Genomic DNA, 19,878 nt, shown 5'->3' with positions numbered 1-19,878 from the left:
AAGAGAGCACCGGGTGACAGACAAGAAGGTGCTCCACAGGCCACCAGTGATCCTGGATCAGAGCTGGAGAACCATTAAGCTAGGTCAGAGATGGGCAAACTACGGCCCCCGGGCCACATCCGGCCCACAGGACCCTCCTGCCCGGCCCCCAGGCTCCTGGCCCGGGAGGCTAGCCCCCAGTTCCTCCCCTGCTGTTCCCCCTCCCCCGCAGCCTCAGCTCACTGTGCTGCTGGTGCAATGCTCTGGGCGGCAGGGCTGCAAGCTTTTGCCAGGCCGCAGCCTGACCCGGTGCTCTGTGCTGCGCGGTGGCGTGGCTGGCTCTCGCTGGGCGGCACAGCTGCCTGTCCTGGTGCTCTGGACAGCTCGGCTGTAGCGCTGCCAGCCACTGGTGCTCCAGGCAGCGCGGTAAGGGGACAGGGAGCGGTGGGGTTGGATAGAGGGCAGGGGAGTTCAGGGTGGTGGTCAGGGGGGCAGAAGTGTGGATAAGGGTCGGGGCGGTCAGAGGGCAGGGAACAGGGGGGTTGAATGGGGGCAGGGGTCCCGGGGGGCAGTCAGGAAGGAGAGGAGGGGTTGGATGGGGCGGGGGTGGGGTGGGCAGGGAGCCCGGGGGCGTTGGATGGGGCAGGAGTCCTGGGGGGGCCATCAGGGGCGAGAAGCAGGTGTCGGCTGCGGGACGGGGACAGGCCACACCTGGCTGTTTGGGGAGGCACAGCCTCCCCTAACTGGCCCTCCATACAATTTTGGAAACTCGATGTGGCCCTCAAGCCAAAAAGTTTGCGCACCCCTGAGCTAGAGACACAAGGCTCTATAACCTATTACCAATCTACTGGTCAGCTATGTACTCGTACAAGTTAGAAAGCAAAAACCATCTAGGTTACCCAACTCTGAAGATCACATTAATGCAGTGACTAAGCCTAGTATGAAGTTTCTGAAGGTGCTGGGGGAACATTGGCTTCTTCCCAGTACAGACACTACAGTAATTCACTCTTTTTGTTTTGGTCTTGTGTAGTTTGGGCAAATCAGTGTGCAGATGTTTGCATCAATTATGGCTCATGAGCTGGGTCATAACCTGGGAATGAACCATGATGATGAAAGAGTTTGTCAGTGTGGAGCAGAAAGCTGTATTATGAACTCTGGAGCATCGTAAGTAATTTTCCCTTTATGCCAGGTTGGAGGATATGTCCACAGATGATGATCAAAGATTTATAGGACACAGTTACTATTCAAAGCATTCTTATAAACAGCTCATTAATTTTCACAACAGGCTTAGGAGGAAGGCAAATATTAGGGTTATCGACACGGGAAGTTAATGCAGAATAAATTAGGCTGTCCACTTAGAGTGGACTAAGCTCAGCTGCGTCTCCTGATGGCATTCTGCACCAAAACATTAAAAATTCTGCACACAGTATTTTAAAATTCTTCAGATTTTATTTGTCAAATAAATGTGGAGGCTTCAGCATGGCATTGGGGAGCACAGGCCACAAGTGCTGGTGGGAGATCACTGTGCAGCTCCCCTCCCCAGGACATGGACTTAACGGTGAGGCTGCACCCAGCCCGGACACAGCGCAAAGACCGGGTGTCATAAACATACAGCTCAGAGTAGCATAAAATCCCTCCTTTACCTGTAAAGGGTTAAACTCAGATAACCTGGCTGGCACCTGACCAGAAGAACCAATGGGGAAAAAAGATACTTTCAAATCTGGGGAGGGAAAAAGGCTTTGTTTTGTGCTCTGTGGGTGTTCTCTCGGAAAACAAAGGAAAAGACCAAGCAAATAATCCAGCTCCTACTAAAATAATACATCTAATATTACAAAAATAGTAAGTAATAGTAAGAAAATGCGTTTAAAGTATCTTTTGTTTTAGCTTGTAAATTTGCCCTGTGCTAAGAGGGAGGTTTATCCCTGTTTTTGTAATTTTAAAGTTTTGCCTAGAGGGAAAATCCTCTGTGTTTTAAATCTTTTTGTTATCCTGTAAAGTTATCTTCCATCCTGATTTTACAAAGGTGATTCTTTTATCTTTTTTTTTTTTAAGTAAACTTTTTTTAAAAACCTAATTGTTTTTCAGTGTCCTGAATTCCCAGTGGGTTTGATCTGTGCTCACTTTTTAACCAATTGGTTAGAATATTATTCACAAGCCTCCGCAGAAAAGGGGGTGTAGAAGCTTGAGGGGATATTTTGGGAAGGTAGGGCTCCAAGTGGCTTTCCCTGAATGTTTGTTTAAATCACTTAGTGGTGGCAGCGATACCAAGGGCAAAAAAGAAATTTGTGCCTTGGGGAAGTTTTAACCCTAAGCTGGTAGAAATAAGCGTAGGGGTTTTTTCATGCGGGTCCCCATATCTGTACCCCAAATGGGGAGGGAACCCTGACATGGTGGCAGCAGTAATAAGTAATAGTAAGAAAATGCATTAAAGTATCTTTTTTTTCCCCCCATTGGTTCTTCTGGTCAGGTGCCAGCCAGGTTATCTGAGCTTAATCCTTTACAGGTAAAGGAAGGATTTTATGCTACCCATAGCTGTATGTTTATGACACCGGGCCTGCACCAGAAACACCCCAGGGACCTGTCCCATGCCAGGTGCACCAGGTGTGGGCAGGCAGGATCCAAGTGTGGAGGGGATCCAGGTGTGGCTTGAGAGGGTTTGGTGTGGGGCAGTCTGGGTGCAGGTGGCTCAGTGGGGGATCCAGGTGTGTGGGGGATCTGGATTCACAGGGGCTTGTGGGGGTGTTCTGAGTGCAGGGGCAATGGGACTCTGCAGGGGGGTTCAGGTGAAGGTGGTTGGGGCTCAATGGGGAAGTGTGGGGGGGAGGGGACAGCTCGGCAATGGGGTCGGTGTGGGGAGCTCAATGGCGGAGGTCCAGATGCTGGCAGAGTGGGGCTCAGTGGGGTTGGAATCCAGGGGCAGCTGGTTGGGGCTTGGTAGGGTGGGGATCTGGGAGCAGGTGGCTGGTTGGGATGGTCCAGGTGCAGGGGGAGTGCGGCTTGTCGGGGAGGGGGAGGTTCTGGGTGCGGGGTGTGTGTGTGTGAGACTCAGCAGAAGGTCTGAGTATGAGGTGGGGGCAGATGCGGGGGCAGCTCCCTGTAGAGTGATCCCTCCTCCTGCAGCTGAGTAGCGATGGGTGCAGGAAGCTTCCTGAAGTGGGGGAGAAATCTGGGGGTGGGTCTGACACAGCCCCGGATGCTGTGCAGGGGAAGAGGAAGTCCAGTCCTCCCCAGCCCAGTTGAGACTAGCAGCTGAGCCCGGTGCAGGGTAGGAGGCACCAGCCGGGTCCTTCCCAGCCCCGTTCCCAGCCCCACAGATCTGCCTCTCTGCCAGCTGCCCTGGGTACCCGAAACATACTGCTGGAAAGGGTCATATGACCGTTCTTGTGGCTTCCCTGTCAGAAAGTAATTTTTCTACGGAGAAGCAAAGAAATCTGCTTGGGACATAAATTCTGCGCATGTGCAGTGGCGCCAGGAGTAAAATTGCACAAAGGCACTTTTAGTGCAGAATAAGAAATGCCCACATGGGGAGCTAGTGTGGAATAGCTATTGCACTTTAAATTCACAACCTAGCTTATTTTCATTAGCTTGCTATGTGGACAACCCTATATTATCCTTGTGTTTGGGAACTGAAAGGTTACATGACTTAACTCAGGAGTTCATGGCTCCCAGACCTTTGTTTAGATGACACCTATTCCCTTGTACTGTATTATTTTTCTGATTGTGACTCTGTTTGTTGTTTTGTCATCCGGAGGTTATATAATTGAACTCATGGTACTCTTTAAATATTTTATTAAGGGGTGGTCAATTTTCCTTTAAGTAAAGATTTTTGCTTTACGAATGTAGCAGAAAGATTTATATCTCATTCCACATTCAGAGGTATCTTACTATATTGTCCTCGTCTGTCTCTAGCTGTTGGCTCTAATTTTTGCTAGACTGACTCTTTATTGCACAAGAATGCTGGTCAAGAAGAACTCCTAAGTAGACATAGTGTAAAGAATGGCTAATACTCTGTTGCAGAGGGTCCAGAAATTTCAGCAGCTGCAGTGCAGAAGACTTTGAGAAGTTAACTCTGAACAAAGGTGGAAGCTGCCTGCTTAACGTTCCCAACCCTGATGAAACCTATAGCATCCCATTTTGTGGCAACAAGTTGGTGGATGCTGGGGAGGAGTGTGACTGTGGTTCTCCAAAGGTTAGTAACTGGGACAGTTCACCAGTGTTGCTCACATGACTCTATGTTAAATGCAGACTGCCTGCATTTCTGCAGGGGTCAGATATGATTCTTTCTCATTCACTGAATTACTCTTACTGCTTTAATTTACAGGAATGCGAAAGTGATCCTTGCTGCGAATCAGATACTTGCAAACTCCGAGCAGGGGCTGAATGTGCATATGGCGACTGCTGTAAAAAATGTCGGGTAAGAGATCCCAGGATGGTGTTGGAAGAATCTCATGTCTTAAAGCATTCTCCACTGACTCTGAGGAAAAAGGAGTGCCGGGCTTGATTAGTGGGTCCAGGAGGGAAATAGTCTCTGCTGAGCTGGGAAGGTTTTTGCATGTTTCCAGCACAAAAGGGAGACTTCAGCAAAGTGCATGTTCAGTTTGCTAGGCTGTTTTTGTATTTATTTTCAGAATGTATGTTGATGTATGGCTTTTTAGATCTTTGCTTGGGATTTTATTTTTCCTTTTTCTGCCCCTTCCAGTTTCTTCCAGGAGGCACTGTGTGCCGGGCAAGTACCAATGAATGTGATCTCCCAGAGTACTGCAATGGGACCTCCCAGTTCTGTCAGCAAGACGTTACTGTTCAGAATGGGTACCCGTGCCAGAATGATGAAGCCTATTGTTACAATGGGGTTTGCCAGTACTACGATGCGCAATGTCAGGCTATCTTCGGCTCAAGTAAGGATGATGATCGTAACGTTTCGGAGGGCCATGGCTAAAAGAGAGAAAACACCCAATTTGTTTAACGAATATGGATTTTAGATTTTTTTAGTCTATAAGAAAAGACCAGCCAGAATTGGCAAAGGATTTTCAATATTTCTGGTATTTATGACAAATTAACTTTTATTGTGCCATAAAATTCATTGTGGTGCTATGGATTCAAGTACTACTAATTTCCTTGCTATGATACTCTCTTTGTCAGATTCTATTTATAATGCTAAATCTATTCATCAAGACTTAATGTCCAGCTAATAATATTTCTTTCTAAGTGACTGTATTTTCTCTCAGTACTGTTAGCTTGGAACCTATTTGGACCAACTGTTTTACCCCATTTGTGTATTTTGGTCAAACTTTCCGATTATTCATGCTGCAGATGCGACCTGGGTTTTGGGGCTAGAGAGAAGTATGTGCACAATGTGAGCTGCTTCTCTAGCTCTCTGTTAGCTGACCTAGTTCCCCCTCTGTCTTTGCAGGAGCAAAGGCTGCCCCTAACATTTGTTTTGCTGAAGTGAATTCCAAAGGTGACAGATTTGGCAACTGTGGTTACCAGGGCCATGACTACAAAAAGTGTTCCAGCTGGTGAGTTGGGTTTAACGAAGGAGGGAATGCATAACAGGTATCATTCAGGAAGTCTCCAAAAATCCACATTCAGATGCCTTAGAATTAGCCAGCTGTCAAATCCTTATACATAGCACAACTTGGCAATAGAGATTTGTCATAGACACACACTGCCCCATAATCTACCTTCACTGATGCTGTGTGTGTCTTTCAAAAACCAAAATAAAGTAGCTTAGAAAAGTTCTTTTAAAACCTTAAATTTTGAATCTGTGTTATTGGAGCTTAGGTTACAAATACATAAATGTACAAAAAAATTCAAATTACTTTATAACTCTGTTATAATATTAGTCTTTATCTAAATGGGCATGAATTTTCAAACAATTTTTGCTGCAAAGTTTAATAAATTAATATATAAAAAGAGGCATCTTGGAAATAACGAACCTGCATTGTATTGTTCTTTTGCTACACTAAGCACTATGAATAATAGTGTCATGTAGACATGCTCTTTTGCGGACTTTTTTTTCTCTCATTAGCTACATAGCGGTGCTGCAGGGGTGTATTTGCTTTTGTTTGAGGATCACAAATTTTTGCCAACAGCAGGCATAAATCCATGTCCTCCTGGTTTTAGACTGATATACAGCTCACTCTTGTTCTGCTCTTCACTTCAGCGTGATGTTAGTATTTGGGAGCATATCTCATGTGATCTTTAATAATTGTCAGTTAGGAAAGGAAGGCCAGAAAGATCCTTTCCTCTATATGAATTAAACACCAGAACCATAACAGTTCTTAAATTATACTGTTGTTGTAGGAATGCCATGTGTGGAAAGCTGCAGTGTGAGAATGTGAAAACCATGCCTGTTTTTGGGATTGAACCTGCAATTATTCAAACCCCCATCAGAGACACTAAATGTTGGGGTGTGGATTTCCAGCTAGGATCAGATGTTCCAGATCCTGGAATGGTGAATGAAGGCACAAAATGTAATACTGGAAAAGTAAGCAATAACAAATTAATAACTTTAAAATATTCCTAGGATAAAACCTAAATGAGTTGTTAGATGTGTGTAAATCATCTGCAGCTCCTTGTTTACATGCATACACATACATATTAATTCACCTTCACGTTGGTGCATGCAACTAATACCAAACTTAACAATTCATTACTTCCCCATCTCCTCCTTCCCCAACACTAATTGAGTAACACTCTCCCTGGAAATCGACTCTGTGAATAAATTCCTTTAAAGGGAAGTTCTTTTTAGAAGAAACAAAAGCAAGTGTTAAGTTCAGTTAAGACCCAGGATCTCTGGAAATCGGTGATCAAGAAGAACTAGCTATACAAAAACTGCTTTTCAGGCAATGGGTGGAAATTCAGGTCTGCGTCCATACATTGTAATTATCAAGCTGGCTGAAAAGGAGACCCAACTATTTCCTTCTATAGTTCAGCATAGGGGCTGCACCGAACTCTTCCCCGGCAGTGGTATGGTACCTTGCTATCTGTCCATTTGTACCATGGATGATTCTGATACTACTGGTCTGTATTAAGACCTTGTGGGAAGCATTTTAGGTGAAAATACAGATCATTTGCAACAAACCTTATGAATTCCTTATTACAGCCAACAAGTTTATATCAGACTTAAAGCTTCCAGGGTGAGAGAAGAGTGTGCATTCTCCAAGTGGTGTGAGCTTGCTGTGCAGCACTAATTGAAGGTAGCATGGAAGTAGTACAGGCAGCTCATACACTGAGCAAGAGTCCAGGGTAAAACAGGGGTTGGAGAAGGGAGGGGAGGAAGGGTGGAGGTGGTCATATTAGTTAGTCCAAAACCATCATATTTGTATTGGGAGTCATCTTGTTTCTTTTTACTTCCCTAGATCTGTAGGCACTTCCAGTGTGTAAGTGTCTCTGTTCTGAACTATGACTGCGATGTGGAGAAAAAATGCCATGGACATGGAGTAAGTCAGGCATAAAGGTGCCTTTCTATTCTGATCCAGCCTGGTCTGAATGTTCCCTGAAAGTCCTGCAGTATTTCTTGGGTATTTCTCATATTGGGCAATATCATTTTCTCGGGATGTTCTTCAGTAAGAAAGCTCAGATTCATTGATTTTTAAGGCGTGAACAGACCACTATATCATCTAGTCTGACTTCGTTTTATGGAATTTCACTCACCTCTGTATTGAGCCCAGTAACTTGTGTTTAATAATTAGCTGTTTTACTGCTACAAACCTTTCATTGATCACTACCTAAAGAATGTAACTAACACAGGGGTGGGCAAACTACGGGCCGGGGGCCGTGTCCGTCCCTCCAGATGTTTTAATCCGGCCCTCAAGCTCCCGCCGGGGAGCAGGGTCTGGGGCTTGCCCTGCTCTGGCACTCCAGCCGGTGAGCGGAGTAAGGGGCTTGCCCCACTCTGCTGGCTCCCAGAAGTGGCATGTCCCCCCTCTGGCTCCTGTGCGTAGGGAAAGCCAGGGGGCTCTACACGCTGCCCCCGCCCCAAGCACCATCCCTGCAACTTCCATTGGCTGGGAACCACGGCCAATGGGAGCTGCAGGGGTGGCACCTGCAGACAGGGCAGTGTGCAGAGCTTCCTGGCTGCACCTCCACATAGGAGCCAGAGGGGGGACGTGCTGCTGCTTCTGGGAGCTGCTTGAGGTAAGTGCCGCCCAGAGCCTGCACCCCTGGCCCCCTCCTGTGCCCCAAACAACTGCCCCAGCCCTGATCCCCCTCCTGCCCTCCAAACCCATCAGTCCCAGCCCGGAGCATCCTCTTGCACTCCAAACCCCTCATCCCCAGCCCCACCCCAGAGCCCGCACTCCCAGCCAGAGCCCGCACCCTCTCCCGCACAATCCACACTTTCGTGAGCATTCATGGCTCGCCATACAATACCCAGATGTGGCCCTCGGGCCAAAAAGTTTGCCCACTCTTGAACTAACAGAAAGCTGTTTAATGTAGAAACACTACTTTTTGTTTGAAAGCCCTAAAGGGTGGGATTTATTATGAGAAGTTGCTTTTCTGTGCGGTTAACACGAAAGTCACCTTGATGTTCCATCTTCACTGGTTATTAAATAATATGAGCTGAACAGGTTTTAAAAACTGTTTTAGTACAATGTTTTGTCTGGCTAGTATAACCCAAGCATTACTGTTGACAAAAATGTTTCTTTTAATACAACTGCTTATAGGCTGCGTAGTCCAGAAATGATTTTATTTAAGCAGAGTTTATAAAAGTCTGGCAAAACAGCATTTAAATAGGTTTAAACCCAGTCTGGCCAGCATAGTTTGTTTACTATTGTGGATGGACACTGAAGGAAAATAAGACACAAAATTTTAACTATGAGGGTAATTAACCATTGGAACAACTACCTAAGGGATGTGATGGATTTTTCCAGCACTTGAAATCTTTTAGAAAGATGCTCAATCTTGATTTTAAAAAATGCTCTAGCTCACCCATAAGTTATTGTGCTGGATGCAGGAATTACTGGGTGAAATTCTCTGGCATGTTCTATGTACAGGGTCAAACTAGATGATCACAGTGGTGCCATTTGGCCTTAAAAATCTAAGATGTAAAAATTAGTCTCTGAGGTTTTCATAGATACACACTTACTGAACAAAAATAAATCTATATATAAAAATGAACATTATAATGAATTTTTTAAACAGTTTCTAGAAATGTCTGCCACTGTCTCACTAGCTACATAACTATAACCCTCGTGGAAGTAGAAGCTGCCTCTGTATTGATAAAGCATAGCACTTGCTGCTGAAAGTGCAGTTGTCTGGTTCAGAATAGGCATGAGAATGCAGAACCGATGGGAAAGCAGGGACTTTCACATTGTTAGAAGAGAAGTTCTAGTACTCTGGGTTACTGTAACAGTGGCTAAAGCGTCTGAAGGGCATGGGTTTGGGGATTTTTAGTTCTTTTTAAATTAAATTCCTCTTTTTTTTCATACATTGCAACTGTTTCTGCATTCTCAGTCCTTCTCTATTTAATCAGACTCAAGATGGCGGCTTCCCAACTGACTCTTGCTTAAAATTGTATTTAATCTTTGAGATTTAACAAATACAATATCCTATTATGTTGCAGTTCACTTTAACAGTTTGGGGGTTTTGTTTCTCCATTTCCCGCCTTTCTGGTTGTGTTTGTTTTTTATTTCTTCCCTGTGCTGGACTAATAGAAACGTTGGCTTGTCAGCAAATAATGTGCTTCACAAATGTATAGAAAACCCAACATGTGTTTATAACTTTGCTACAGTGTCGTTTGCTGCTGGATTGATGGTCTTGGAGGGGGTGCCTTTGAGGGAGTGGGAGCGTTTCACAACCTACTGCTGCACCAAGGACAGCTCTCAGTCCAGTACAACTGCCCTGGTTTTAAGATCATACTGAGCAGGTTGTGGGGAAAGATTCTAGATGCTGTGTATAGAAACCAAGTACTAGTTCTCCTTCAAGTGATGGTCCCTATGTGTGTATTCCACTGTGGGGCACACATGCACTTTGAGACCAGACACTTCATGCTAGTAGTGTGCATTGGTCACACCTATGCCTCCTCGTGCTCTGGGGCATTAGGGGATGCCCTCTAATTCCTCTCTATGGCACGTGGTCTGGGGCTGAACTCCTCAGAGTCTGCAGCTTCTCTATCATTCCTGCTAAAATTTTAGCTTCCATTGTGTAAATAGTTCCCCCCCCCCCCTTAGCTAGCTAGTTTTGGTGTTTTAGTAGTTAGCTAGTGTTTTGGAGGTCTAAGGTTTTTTCTCCATCCTCATCACCCCCTTCCTAATCCTAACGTTTGGGGTTCTTAGCATGCCTAAGATCTTAGGCTTCAAATCTGGTGTGGCCTGCCTCTTGGTCTTCCCAGTGAGTGATCTTCATGATTTCAGTGGATATTACTTTGGAGAATCCCCCTAATCCCAATATTTGCCATTCATTTCAAACCTGGCAATCCCGCAATTTTTGGCTTCATAGACAGCTAATGGAGCGGTTGATATGCTCCCAGTCTGGTTGTCAGACCCCTGCTCTCGCTCCCCATTCATCAACAGGAGTCACCTAGTAGCGCACCTCCTGGCCAGATACTTCCCAGCTCTGGACCATCAGATGCCAAGCCTAGGGATTCTAGGAAGAGATGGGAGGAGGGAAAGAAATAGTAAATATCCCTTCCTAAAGCCTCTAATAAGAAGACAGCCCCCCCTTCCCAGTCATCCCTCCCACACACACCTTCCAAATGGATAAGATGCCGCAGCCTCATATTGGGTGTGTTAGGAACTCATGGAGACCATTGGTCCAATCTGTCGGTGCTAAAGATCGAGTTCTCCTAAACAGCCAGCTGCAGGGAGGGGTGGGACCATCCCCAACACTGGCAAGAGAGAGGAGGAGGGAGTGATTTGCTGGCTGCACCATTGGTTCCGCACCAGAGCAGCAACAGAAACGTCCAGTAAACCTAGAAAAGTCCATTTTAGTTCCAGAACAAGGTACAGAATTGATGGGCGCAACTCTGAATTCGATTTCAGGCACAGCTTACTTACCTGAGGACAGATTCCACAACATGCAAAACTAGGGTTCCAGCACTATTCAGTTTAGTTCTGCATCACTGGCCCTGAGTCCTAGAAAAAAAATTAAGCAGGACAGAGTGTGAGTGATTCTTGTGGCACCCTACTAGCTGAGGCAGTTTTGGTTCACCAGCATCCTCCAGATGCTAATGCTCCCATGCATAGGAATCTGACCGTTTCTGAACCTGCTAACACAGAACACAGGCAGGACCAACCATCCCAACCCAGCATCCCTCTATCTAACAGCCTGGTATTTGGATGGATAATGAGCTTAACGAGAGTGTGTTCCAAGAAGGTACAATCCATCCTCAATAATAGCAGGAAACTCTATGAAATGATGCTATGCAACTAAATCAGACGTGGGCAAACTATGGCCCGCGGACCACATCCGGCCTGTGGGACCATCCTGCTGGCCCCTGAGCTCCCGGCTGGGGAGCCTAGTCCCCAGCCCCTCCCCTGCTGTCTCCCTTCCCCGGCAGCCATGCTGCTGCGTGGGCCACGCTCTGGCCTGCCACTCCTGCTGGGCAGTGTGGGGCGTGCAGCTGGCTCTGGCCGGGTGTCGCGGCTGCGAGCTCCTGGTGCTGGTAAGGGGGTGGGGAGCGGGGGGGTTGGGTAAGGGAGCGGGAGGTTCTGGGGGGCAGTCAGGAAGGAGGGGGTGGTTGGATGGGGCAGAGGTTCTAGGGGGGCGGTCAGGGATGGGGAACAGGAAGGGTTGGGAGTGGGAGTCCTGGGGGGCCTGTCAGGGGGTGGGGATGTGGATAGGGGTCGGGAGGGCAGTCAGGGGACAGGAAGCAGGGGGGGTTGGATAAGGGGGTGGGATCCCGGGGGGAAGTTAGAGGCGGGGGGTCCAGGAGGGGGTGGGCAGGGGAGGAGGAGCAGAGGGCAGTTGGATAGGGGGTGGGAGTCCCAGGGGGGCTGTTGGGGGTGAGGGCGTGGATAGGGGTCGGGGCAGTCAGGGGACAGGGAGTGGGGGGTTGGATGGGGGCGGGGGTCCCTGGAGGGGTCGGTCAGAGGACAAGGAGCAGGGGGGATTGGATGGGTTGGAGGTTCTGAGGGGAGCAGTCAGGGGGTGGGAAGTGGGAGGGGCAGATGGAGGTGGGGGGCCAGGCTGTTTGGGGAGGCACAGTCTTCCCTACCTGGCCCTCCATACAGTTGCACAACCCCAATGTGGCTCTCGAGCCAAAAAGTTTGCCCACCCGTGAGCTAAATGGAGATTTTCTGTGTGATGTCAACTTCATTGCATACCCGAGGATTTGGACATCTCTGTCATCTCAGAATTCCTTCTTTCCCTCAAAGACTCAGGCCTGTCTCTTTTCTGTGTGTGCATTTGGCTGTGTTTAACACATTCTATCAGCCAGTGATAGCTATTCAACCTTTGCCTCCACTGTATGATTGTAAGGTTTCTGAAAGGCCTTACTGGAACCTATCCTTTGCACAGAAACCAAGGCCAGCCTGGAACCTCAACCTGGTTTTGTCAACACTCATGAATCCTCCCTGTGAACCATTGGCCCGTTCCTTTCTTCACCTGTCTGTGGTGCCCTTCCTGTAATCACCACTGCCAGAAGAGTGGGTGAGCTCAGGGCCTTTATGGTGGGCTTTCCCCCTATCGTTTTCCACTGGGGGAAGGTCTCCTTGAGGTTACAGCCCAAGTTCATTCCAAAGGTTCCCTCTGAATTTCCCATTCACCAAGTCATAAATACAGCTCCCTGTCTTCTACCCAGAACTTCACGGCACCAGAGAAGACAGTAAGCTCCATTCTCTGGATCTCCATCAAGCCTCAGCTTTCCACCTGCAAAGATTTCCAGAAATCTCCGAGACTTTGTTTCCATTGCTGAGCAAACAAAAGGAGAAGCAGTATCCTCACAGACATTCCACATCGATTTCTGGTTGCATGTGCCTTTCCTGTGATCTTGCAGGGACTTTCTCCTCAGAGCCTGAGGGCTCACTTGACCAGAGCCCTGGCTGCTTCCATGGCTTCTCTTCAGGATGCTCCACTCCTGGAGATCTGTAGAGTGGCAGTATGGGACTCTTCACACCTTTACTAGACATTACACCCTGATATAAGCCTCTTCTGCAGACACCTCCTTCATTATAGTGGTCCTGCAGTCGATGGTGCAGCATTCCTTTCACCATCCTCTTCACTGACTACTGCTTGGGAGACACCTACAGAGGACCATCATGTGAAGAAGAAAGGTTACTTACATTACTGTAACTGGAGTTCTTTGATGTGTGGTCCATGTGGATATTTCATTTCCTGCCATCCTTCCCCTCTGCTTCGGATCCTTTCCTAGAGTGATTTGCATTAGAGAAGGAACTGGAGAGGTGGTCGGTCCGTGCTTCCTCTTACACCCTCGGTTTGGAGCACGAAGCAGCACAGGGTGCACGTGCAGACCAGTGAACACTGCTACCAAGAATCTTTCCAGTCCCCGGCCCATGAAACCCATGTGGACCTCACTGTGCAATACACATAGGTACCATGCATCTCAAAAAACTCCAGTAACAGCAAGGTAAGTACCCTTTCTTTTGGAACCTTCTGATTCAGGAGTTGGGCTGTAGCCTTTGAAGACACTTTGCAGCATTTCTCTTTGATCCACCAACTAGCAGGGGGAGAGTCTTATGTGGAGCTACAGTTGCAATGGCAGTAATATGTGGGTTTTTTTGTTTTGTTTTTTTAATTTATAGGTGTGCAATAACAACAAGAACTGTCACTGTGACTCAGGTTGGGCCGCTCCCTACTGTGACACGAAAGGATACGGAGGAAGCATAGACAGTGGACCTCCTTATAATGGCAAGTAGTGATGAGATGACTTCAGGGCAGCATGCCCTTCTTGCTGTTGGTGCTATTTGGACAGTGTGCGCAAATACAGTGCCTAGTTGTCTGGCTGTCCTGGGAAATGAGACTGGCTGAAGTGCTGATGGTTGAAACTGCAGTGAGTGTTCTTTCGAGCACAAGAGCTTAGGCTTTGTGTCTTGTCGTGCTGGAGACTTCTGTCCTCTAGAATGTTGGAAATCTTGCAATTCCAGCTGTTTTTAATGACTTCTGTCATCCTGGGCCAAAATCTTTCAAGAGTAGTTGTGTCCAAACTGGAAATGGGAACCCATTCCAGTTTTGAATCCAACCTAGAACTAAAATTTGTAAGGAGGGGCAGATTTGAATCTGTCGATTCCAATCTATACATTAAAAATGTGAAGGCCTGTTTCTAGAAATAGTGGCAGATGGAAATAACTGTTTTATGTACATGATTGCATGCACAGGCTGAGTAAACACCCATAATACTTGCAGGGGGTGGGAGGGGGGTGTTTAGTGTTCTCTTTCTTGCTGGCATATACACCTGCAGTGTACATGTGTGACTTATGCCTTGTGAAGGGGGGTTAGGGTACCATGCACAGCATACTACTACATTACCATTTAACTAGCATTTATTATCTATGTGCAGACTGTGCTTCGTGTTGCACTAAACATAAATGTAACGCAGTCCCTGCCTTAAAGATCTTATGGTCAGTTTAGTATGTTTTTTGGTTATTGTTTTGTGAAATCTCTCTCCTGGAGGTTTTAGACAGACATGGGTTAGTGTCATGAGCCTAGCAGAAAAAGTATGTCTTTAGGAGGGACATGGGTGATGAGAGAGTGGTAGTCTAGTGCACTGGGGTTGGGAGGGCATTCCATGTGTAAAAGAGACTATTAGAAAAGGAACTGAAGGGAGTTGTGAAGCTTGCATGGCTGGGCAAGGGGGATGCGGTAGGAAACAGTATCCAAGTTGTAGCCTGGGGCAGACTGGTGCAATACCTTCAAGGCAAGGAAAGACCTGATATGGTAAGCAATGGGGAGCCAGCAGAGAGAGAGATGAGGACAGGAGTGACATGGTTTGCAATAGGTCAGGAGGATAACGTTGACTGCTCTCTTGGATGGAGTAATAGGGGTCTAGGGGGAAGCCAGTTGTAGTTACTGAGTTGAAAAATCACTCTCTAGAGTATGGAAAAGTGTCTGAACTATCAGGAGAGAAAGGAAGGGGCATAAAGGCTCCGTGTGGAGGGATGGACTAGTGACCCCCTTGAGATCCCTTTGAGCCCCACATTTCTATGATTCTGTGACTTTTCATACACTGTGTTGTGGAGAAAGATGCCACAAGCCTTGGGGATAGCCTGGATGAATGAAGAAGGAGAATGACTCTAAGGTTGTGAACCTGAGCTAAGGGAGGATAGTGGTCTTTCCCACAGCAATCAAGAAGGGAGGATTTGAGGGGAGCTCTGTTTCGGCCCTGTTTAACTTGAGCTGGTGACAGGCCCTTCAGGATGACACATCGAAGAGAGTCTTTTACTACAATATTACTGTGCTATACTATTATAGCACAGGGATACTGGAGAACATACGCTTTACTCTTCTTTGACATATTGTCCCTTTTGAAATGACCACCAAAAAGTAATACATTGGGCATGCATCTAGCAATTATACTCAACTTTAGCTTTTCTTTTCTACAGAATGGAGGAAAATTGTAGAATCAGTCCTGTCAAAACCCAGTGCTATTGCAGTGCTTAGTGTGCTTAATGTGCATAAGCCCTGCCAAGTAGTGTCAGGCTAAGTACTGTTAGGCCTCAAACTTCCAGAAGCTGTAAGAAGCGAGTATAGTAGAATCCTGCAAGCATAAGCATAATCTATCTAGGAAGCTTTATAGATTAAGAAGGAAACTCTGTAAAGGTTGATACAGACTTGTGGTTACTATGCTCTGCAACCAGACACTTCTTTAAGCTGATTTAGGGTTTTTTAAGTCTAGCAAATTGACCACAACTAGCCACAAAAAGGAAAGATGAGCTGGTCAAAAGTGCACAGTTCATTAGTTCAAAACAACCGCAAATGCCACCCTGTAAAATTTGGCCACCTTGATTGGTTGACTTGTTCAAAAGCATGGCTAGAAAGTACTGTATAAATAAAATGCAGAAGCACAAATGAGTGTGTGTGGTGTTGACCTAAAAGAGATCGCTCTTTGTCAGGCTCACATACACCCCCGAACCAAAGGGACTTGCACTTCACTGACTGTCTGTGCCTGGCCAGTGCAGGGAATGGTCAACTGAAAGGTAATGTATCTTTGGATGAAAACAGGGTGAGGTATTAGGTAAAACGGTCTGGTAATGCTCGAGCTGGTTAATCTTAAGTCTGTATTAATACTATAGGTTAAGTTTATCAATAAATTGTTTAAGTTGTTTAAAAGTAGTAGTAGTTAATAGTAAATCATTATATAGCAACAGTATATGTATTTGTGCCTTGCTGGAAATGGGTACGGTGTGGGCAAGGTCAACAGACTATAAATCATAGTAACTTTGCAAGTCACTGTGCCTGTCTTCAGTATAAGTTACCATAAAGTTAGCATAAAAGTTAGTAAAGTGTGTTGATTAGATAAAGAGAGATTTTAAGATTGGTAAAATATAGTTAATCAATGTAGTAGTATCTCATATAAAATTATATGCTATTGGAGGTGGATATAATGCCTGTAAGGTTGTTAGCTAATCAAAAATAACAGCATTGCATGTTCTTGTAACTGTAATATTAATTGTTTTATATATATGTACTTATAGGAATAAGTAGTTAATGCATAATATTACTTGTACTTGTGCCTGTCTCCAGTATAATTTGTCATTTATATTAATCCTCATTCAGTGTTGGTCTTTAATTCTGTTCTTCTTATTCTGTCTGTGTTGCCTTTATAGTCGTAAGTCATTAAAAGCCTTTCTTGAGGAATAATTAGTTGTTAGTTTCTCTTTTGCGGACACTACTCAACCTCATTACATCTGTGTTGGGTGGTGGGAAGTAGCGAACACCCGGAGCCCCACTAGGGCCCTAATAGGAGCCCCCCTAGGGCTCTGATGTGTGCCTCCTCCTTCCATTAATCTCCACACTTAGTAGTGGTGATACTGTGAAAACTAATTCTGTCTGCTTTTCTTTCTCACCCTTTCCCTACCAGACAAAGACACCTCCTTGAGAGATGGGTTGCTGGTATTCTTTTTCCTGGTCCTTCCACTCCTTTTAGCTGCTGCTGTAGCATTTGCAAAGAGAAAGGCGCTGAAGCAATGGTTCAGGAGAACGATATCACATTGTCATCGGTAAGTAGATTTCCCACCCCACCCCTTTTGCTGACACTTCATAAACTGGCCACAGACTCCTCTACAGAAGATGATTCCAAAGAACTGATTGTCAGTAGTCCTGGGATGTAAACCTGAGATCCCCACGAGTGGAGATCAGGCAGGTTTATTCCACGCAGTTGCAGTATAGGAGGCAAGTGACCTGATATCAGTGGACCTCAGGCCATTCCTTTTAGTGTCATTTGATGTTGTCTGTTTTTGTTTTCTGGGCACATTCTTTGGGACAAAGGGACATTATCTATTCCTTGGAAGAGAAAGGCTCACAGTATGTCTGGACATAGGCACCTGTAAAGAGTGACATACATTTTACTGATGAATTTAGGGAGTAAAATAATAGTTCTTAAACACAGACTTAAATCCAGCCAGTATGTATCTATAAGAAGTGTCATAACATGTTGATGATGATCCTATTGAATTATAGTAAGATGGTTGACCACTCAATGTGGCCAATACAAATCTAATTCCAGATCACATACAAGTGTGCCAACTCCTCCTCCTCGCACAGAGACAGACCCAGGAAACTTCCAGCAGAACATGCCTTATACTTCGAGGAGCGTACCCATGGTAGGTGAGACTTGTTTTTTCTCAATCTTTGAGAGCAATTATTGTCCGTTTTGAAAGTAACAGAGTGGGTAGAAGGTTGACTTGATAAATGGATAATAAAAGCAAGAATTACTCCAAAACTATTAATACCTATTTTTGGTTGGTGGGTTTTTTGTTTTTGCTTTTTAAAGCAATATAATCTCGTATCTCAGCTCTTCACTCCCCTCACATGTAATGTATACACTGTAAGAAATACTAATGACTATGCTTTCTGTAGGACCTAAAATTTTACAGTAATAGCCTATATATAATTTATGATGATGAATCCCTTTCTTATTTGTCTGTACTCCTTATGGGACTGTATAAACAACCAATAATATTAATGAGGAAGATATCCTCTGAAGCCCAAAAGTTTTCAAAGAAGAAAATATCTAAGTAATTCCAAGTATAGTGCATTATTGATCTTGCAAAGCTACAGTAATAAAGGTAATAATTGGAGATATACCAATCTCCTAGAACTGGAAGGGACCTTGACAGGTCATCGAGTCCAGTCCCCTGCCTTCACTAGCAGGACCAATTTGCCCCAGATCCCTAAGTGGCCTCCTCAAGGATTGAACTCACAACCCTGGGTTTAAGCAGGCCAATGCTCAAACCACTGAGCTATCCCTCCTCCAAGTAAAAAGACCAGCTTGGAAGCACAACTGAGAGATTGCAGTCTCATTACATTTTTAAGATCTATATATAAAATGTGCTTTAAAATATAGATGGTACATACTAACATCTGTCTAGATTTTTCTACTGACCTATAATGCACTCCTACACATAATTGTGCCAAACTATTAAAGGTGACTGCAAAGTCTTAAATCAAAATATAGTAGTATTTTCCTCTTTTTGTTACATACCACATCAGACTGTTGCTAGGAAATGAGATTATTTTAATCAGGAGGCTTTTATTTTAAACAAAGTAAAAGTTTTTTTGGATGGTGGGAAGGACTAGGATTAGATGATTTAGTTTGATCCGTTAAACATTTCTCAAGCAGCAACCTTCTAAAGCACATCAGGATTTGCCATTTTGTAACACCAATAGATAGGCCAACTACATATTGAATGTAGTAATTTACTATCTGTAGTAGAAAGGGGTGTTGCCAGTGAGGAAATGGATTATTTTCTTAACTTCTTAGTAGTTAAATTTAAGGGGGGGGAAATGGGACTCTTATGGTTTATGTTTCTTAAACTGTCTTTGAGAGCCAACTGGAAGTGCATTCTCTGAAACCATAAGCAGACTAGAAAGTATTGTAGTTTGAAAAGGGAAGAGTGCTGATCAGGGACAATGTGGCTCACCATACCCAGAGCATACCCTTCTGCACCTCAGGTTTCTCCTTCTGCATTATCTCCATTTCAGAGAGGGGTAAATCAAAGCACAGTTAAATGACATACTCAGGGTCATCAGAGTCTGTCTCTTAGACAGAGAGCCACATGTTCTTGATCAGCATTTCTCTATTTTCAAACTACAGTACTGTAAACTTCTGTCACTTTTAAGCTCTCTGGAACTGACGTAATGCCATTTAGCTGATGAGTATGAAATAGCATTTCCCTATTTCCCCATTACATCTCCAAATCTGCTAGTGAGTGGCCCTACATTCCAGTGAAATTACTAAAGAAGCAAATCTTCCTCTAGTTCCTGTTTGTGTGATTTTTTTTCTTTCCTTTTGAATATCTGATGATGTTCTTTATTTCCTCATAGGACATGCCAGCAAACAGATTCACTGTGCCATCTTACGCAGTTAATCATCATCAACCAGCTTATCACCAGCCTTACAATTATCCTCAGCCACACCAGGAGCAGCAGCAGTATAAGATACCTACAAGGTCAGTAATGACAATTTTGCTACTGGGGAAACTCCTTTATAATACATATTAGTCCAAATGTAAAATTGAGAACTTGAGCACACAATTTGGGGAAACTCGTAGCTTGTTATTCTGACTCTAACCCTCTCTTTGTGTTCATGTGTGTAAGAGTTTTTCTCATATCTCATATCATGTATACACCAAATAATGAAGCTACAGACGTCAATGAAAGGGCCATAAGAAAAAAGGGGTGCATTGAAATTTATAAAACGTATGTTGTCTGATGACACCTCTTACACTCTTACTGGTAGGTACATTATTACGAAAAGTGTGGATGCTTTCTATCAGCTTT

At 45.0% G+C, this 19,878-nt stretch overlaps 1 protein-coding gene across 1 annotated transcript in view; it reads left to right on the top strand.

Annotated features, from left to right (window-relative positions):
• ADAM9 (ADAM metallopeptidase domain 9) overlaps positions 1 to 19,878 on the top strand; it is a 64,070-nt gene that overhangs the window by 41,380 nt on the left and 2,812 nt on the right. The window contains exons 11-21 of the mRNA XM_045005915.1: positions 1,010 to 1,143; positions 3,997 to 4,168; positions 4,301 to 4,393; positions 4,679 to 4,874; positions 5,390 to 5,495; positions 6,283 to 6,466; positions 7,341 to 7,421; positions 13,683 to 13,788; positions 16,958 to 17,096; positions 17,603 to 17,699; positions 19,423 to 19,547. Of these exons, the coding sequence (XP_044861850.1) occupies positions 1,010 to 1,143; positions 3,997 to 4,168; positions 4,301 to 4,393; positions 4,679 to 4,874; positions 5,390 to 5,495; positions 6,283 to 6,466; positions 7,341 to 7,421; positions 13,683 to 13,788; positions 16,958 to 17,096; positions 17,603 to 17,699; positions 19,423 to 19,547 (1,433 nt within the window). The remainder of the gene's footprint in view (positions 1 to 1,009; positions 1,144 to 3,996; positions 4,169 to 4,300; positions 4,394 to 4,678; positions 4,875 to 5,389; positions 5,496 to 6,282; positions 6,467 to 7,340; positions 7,422 to 13,682; positions 13,789 to 16,957; positions 17,097 to 17,602; positions 17,700 to 19,422; positions 19,548 to 19,878) is intronic.

The sequence above is a fragment of the Mauremys mutica genome, chromosome 2 (genome assembly GCF_020497125.1).
Source record: "Mauremys mutica isolate MM-2020 ecotype Southern chromosome 2, ASM2049712v1, whole genome shotgun sequence".
NCBI lineage: Eukaryota > Metazoa > Chordata > Testudines > Geoemydidae > Mauremys > Mauremys mutica.
The sequence above is the reverse complement of the archived record's forward strand: the minus strand, read 5'-3'. Positions and strand labels throughout refer to the sequence as shown.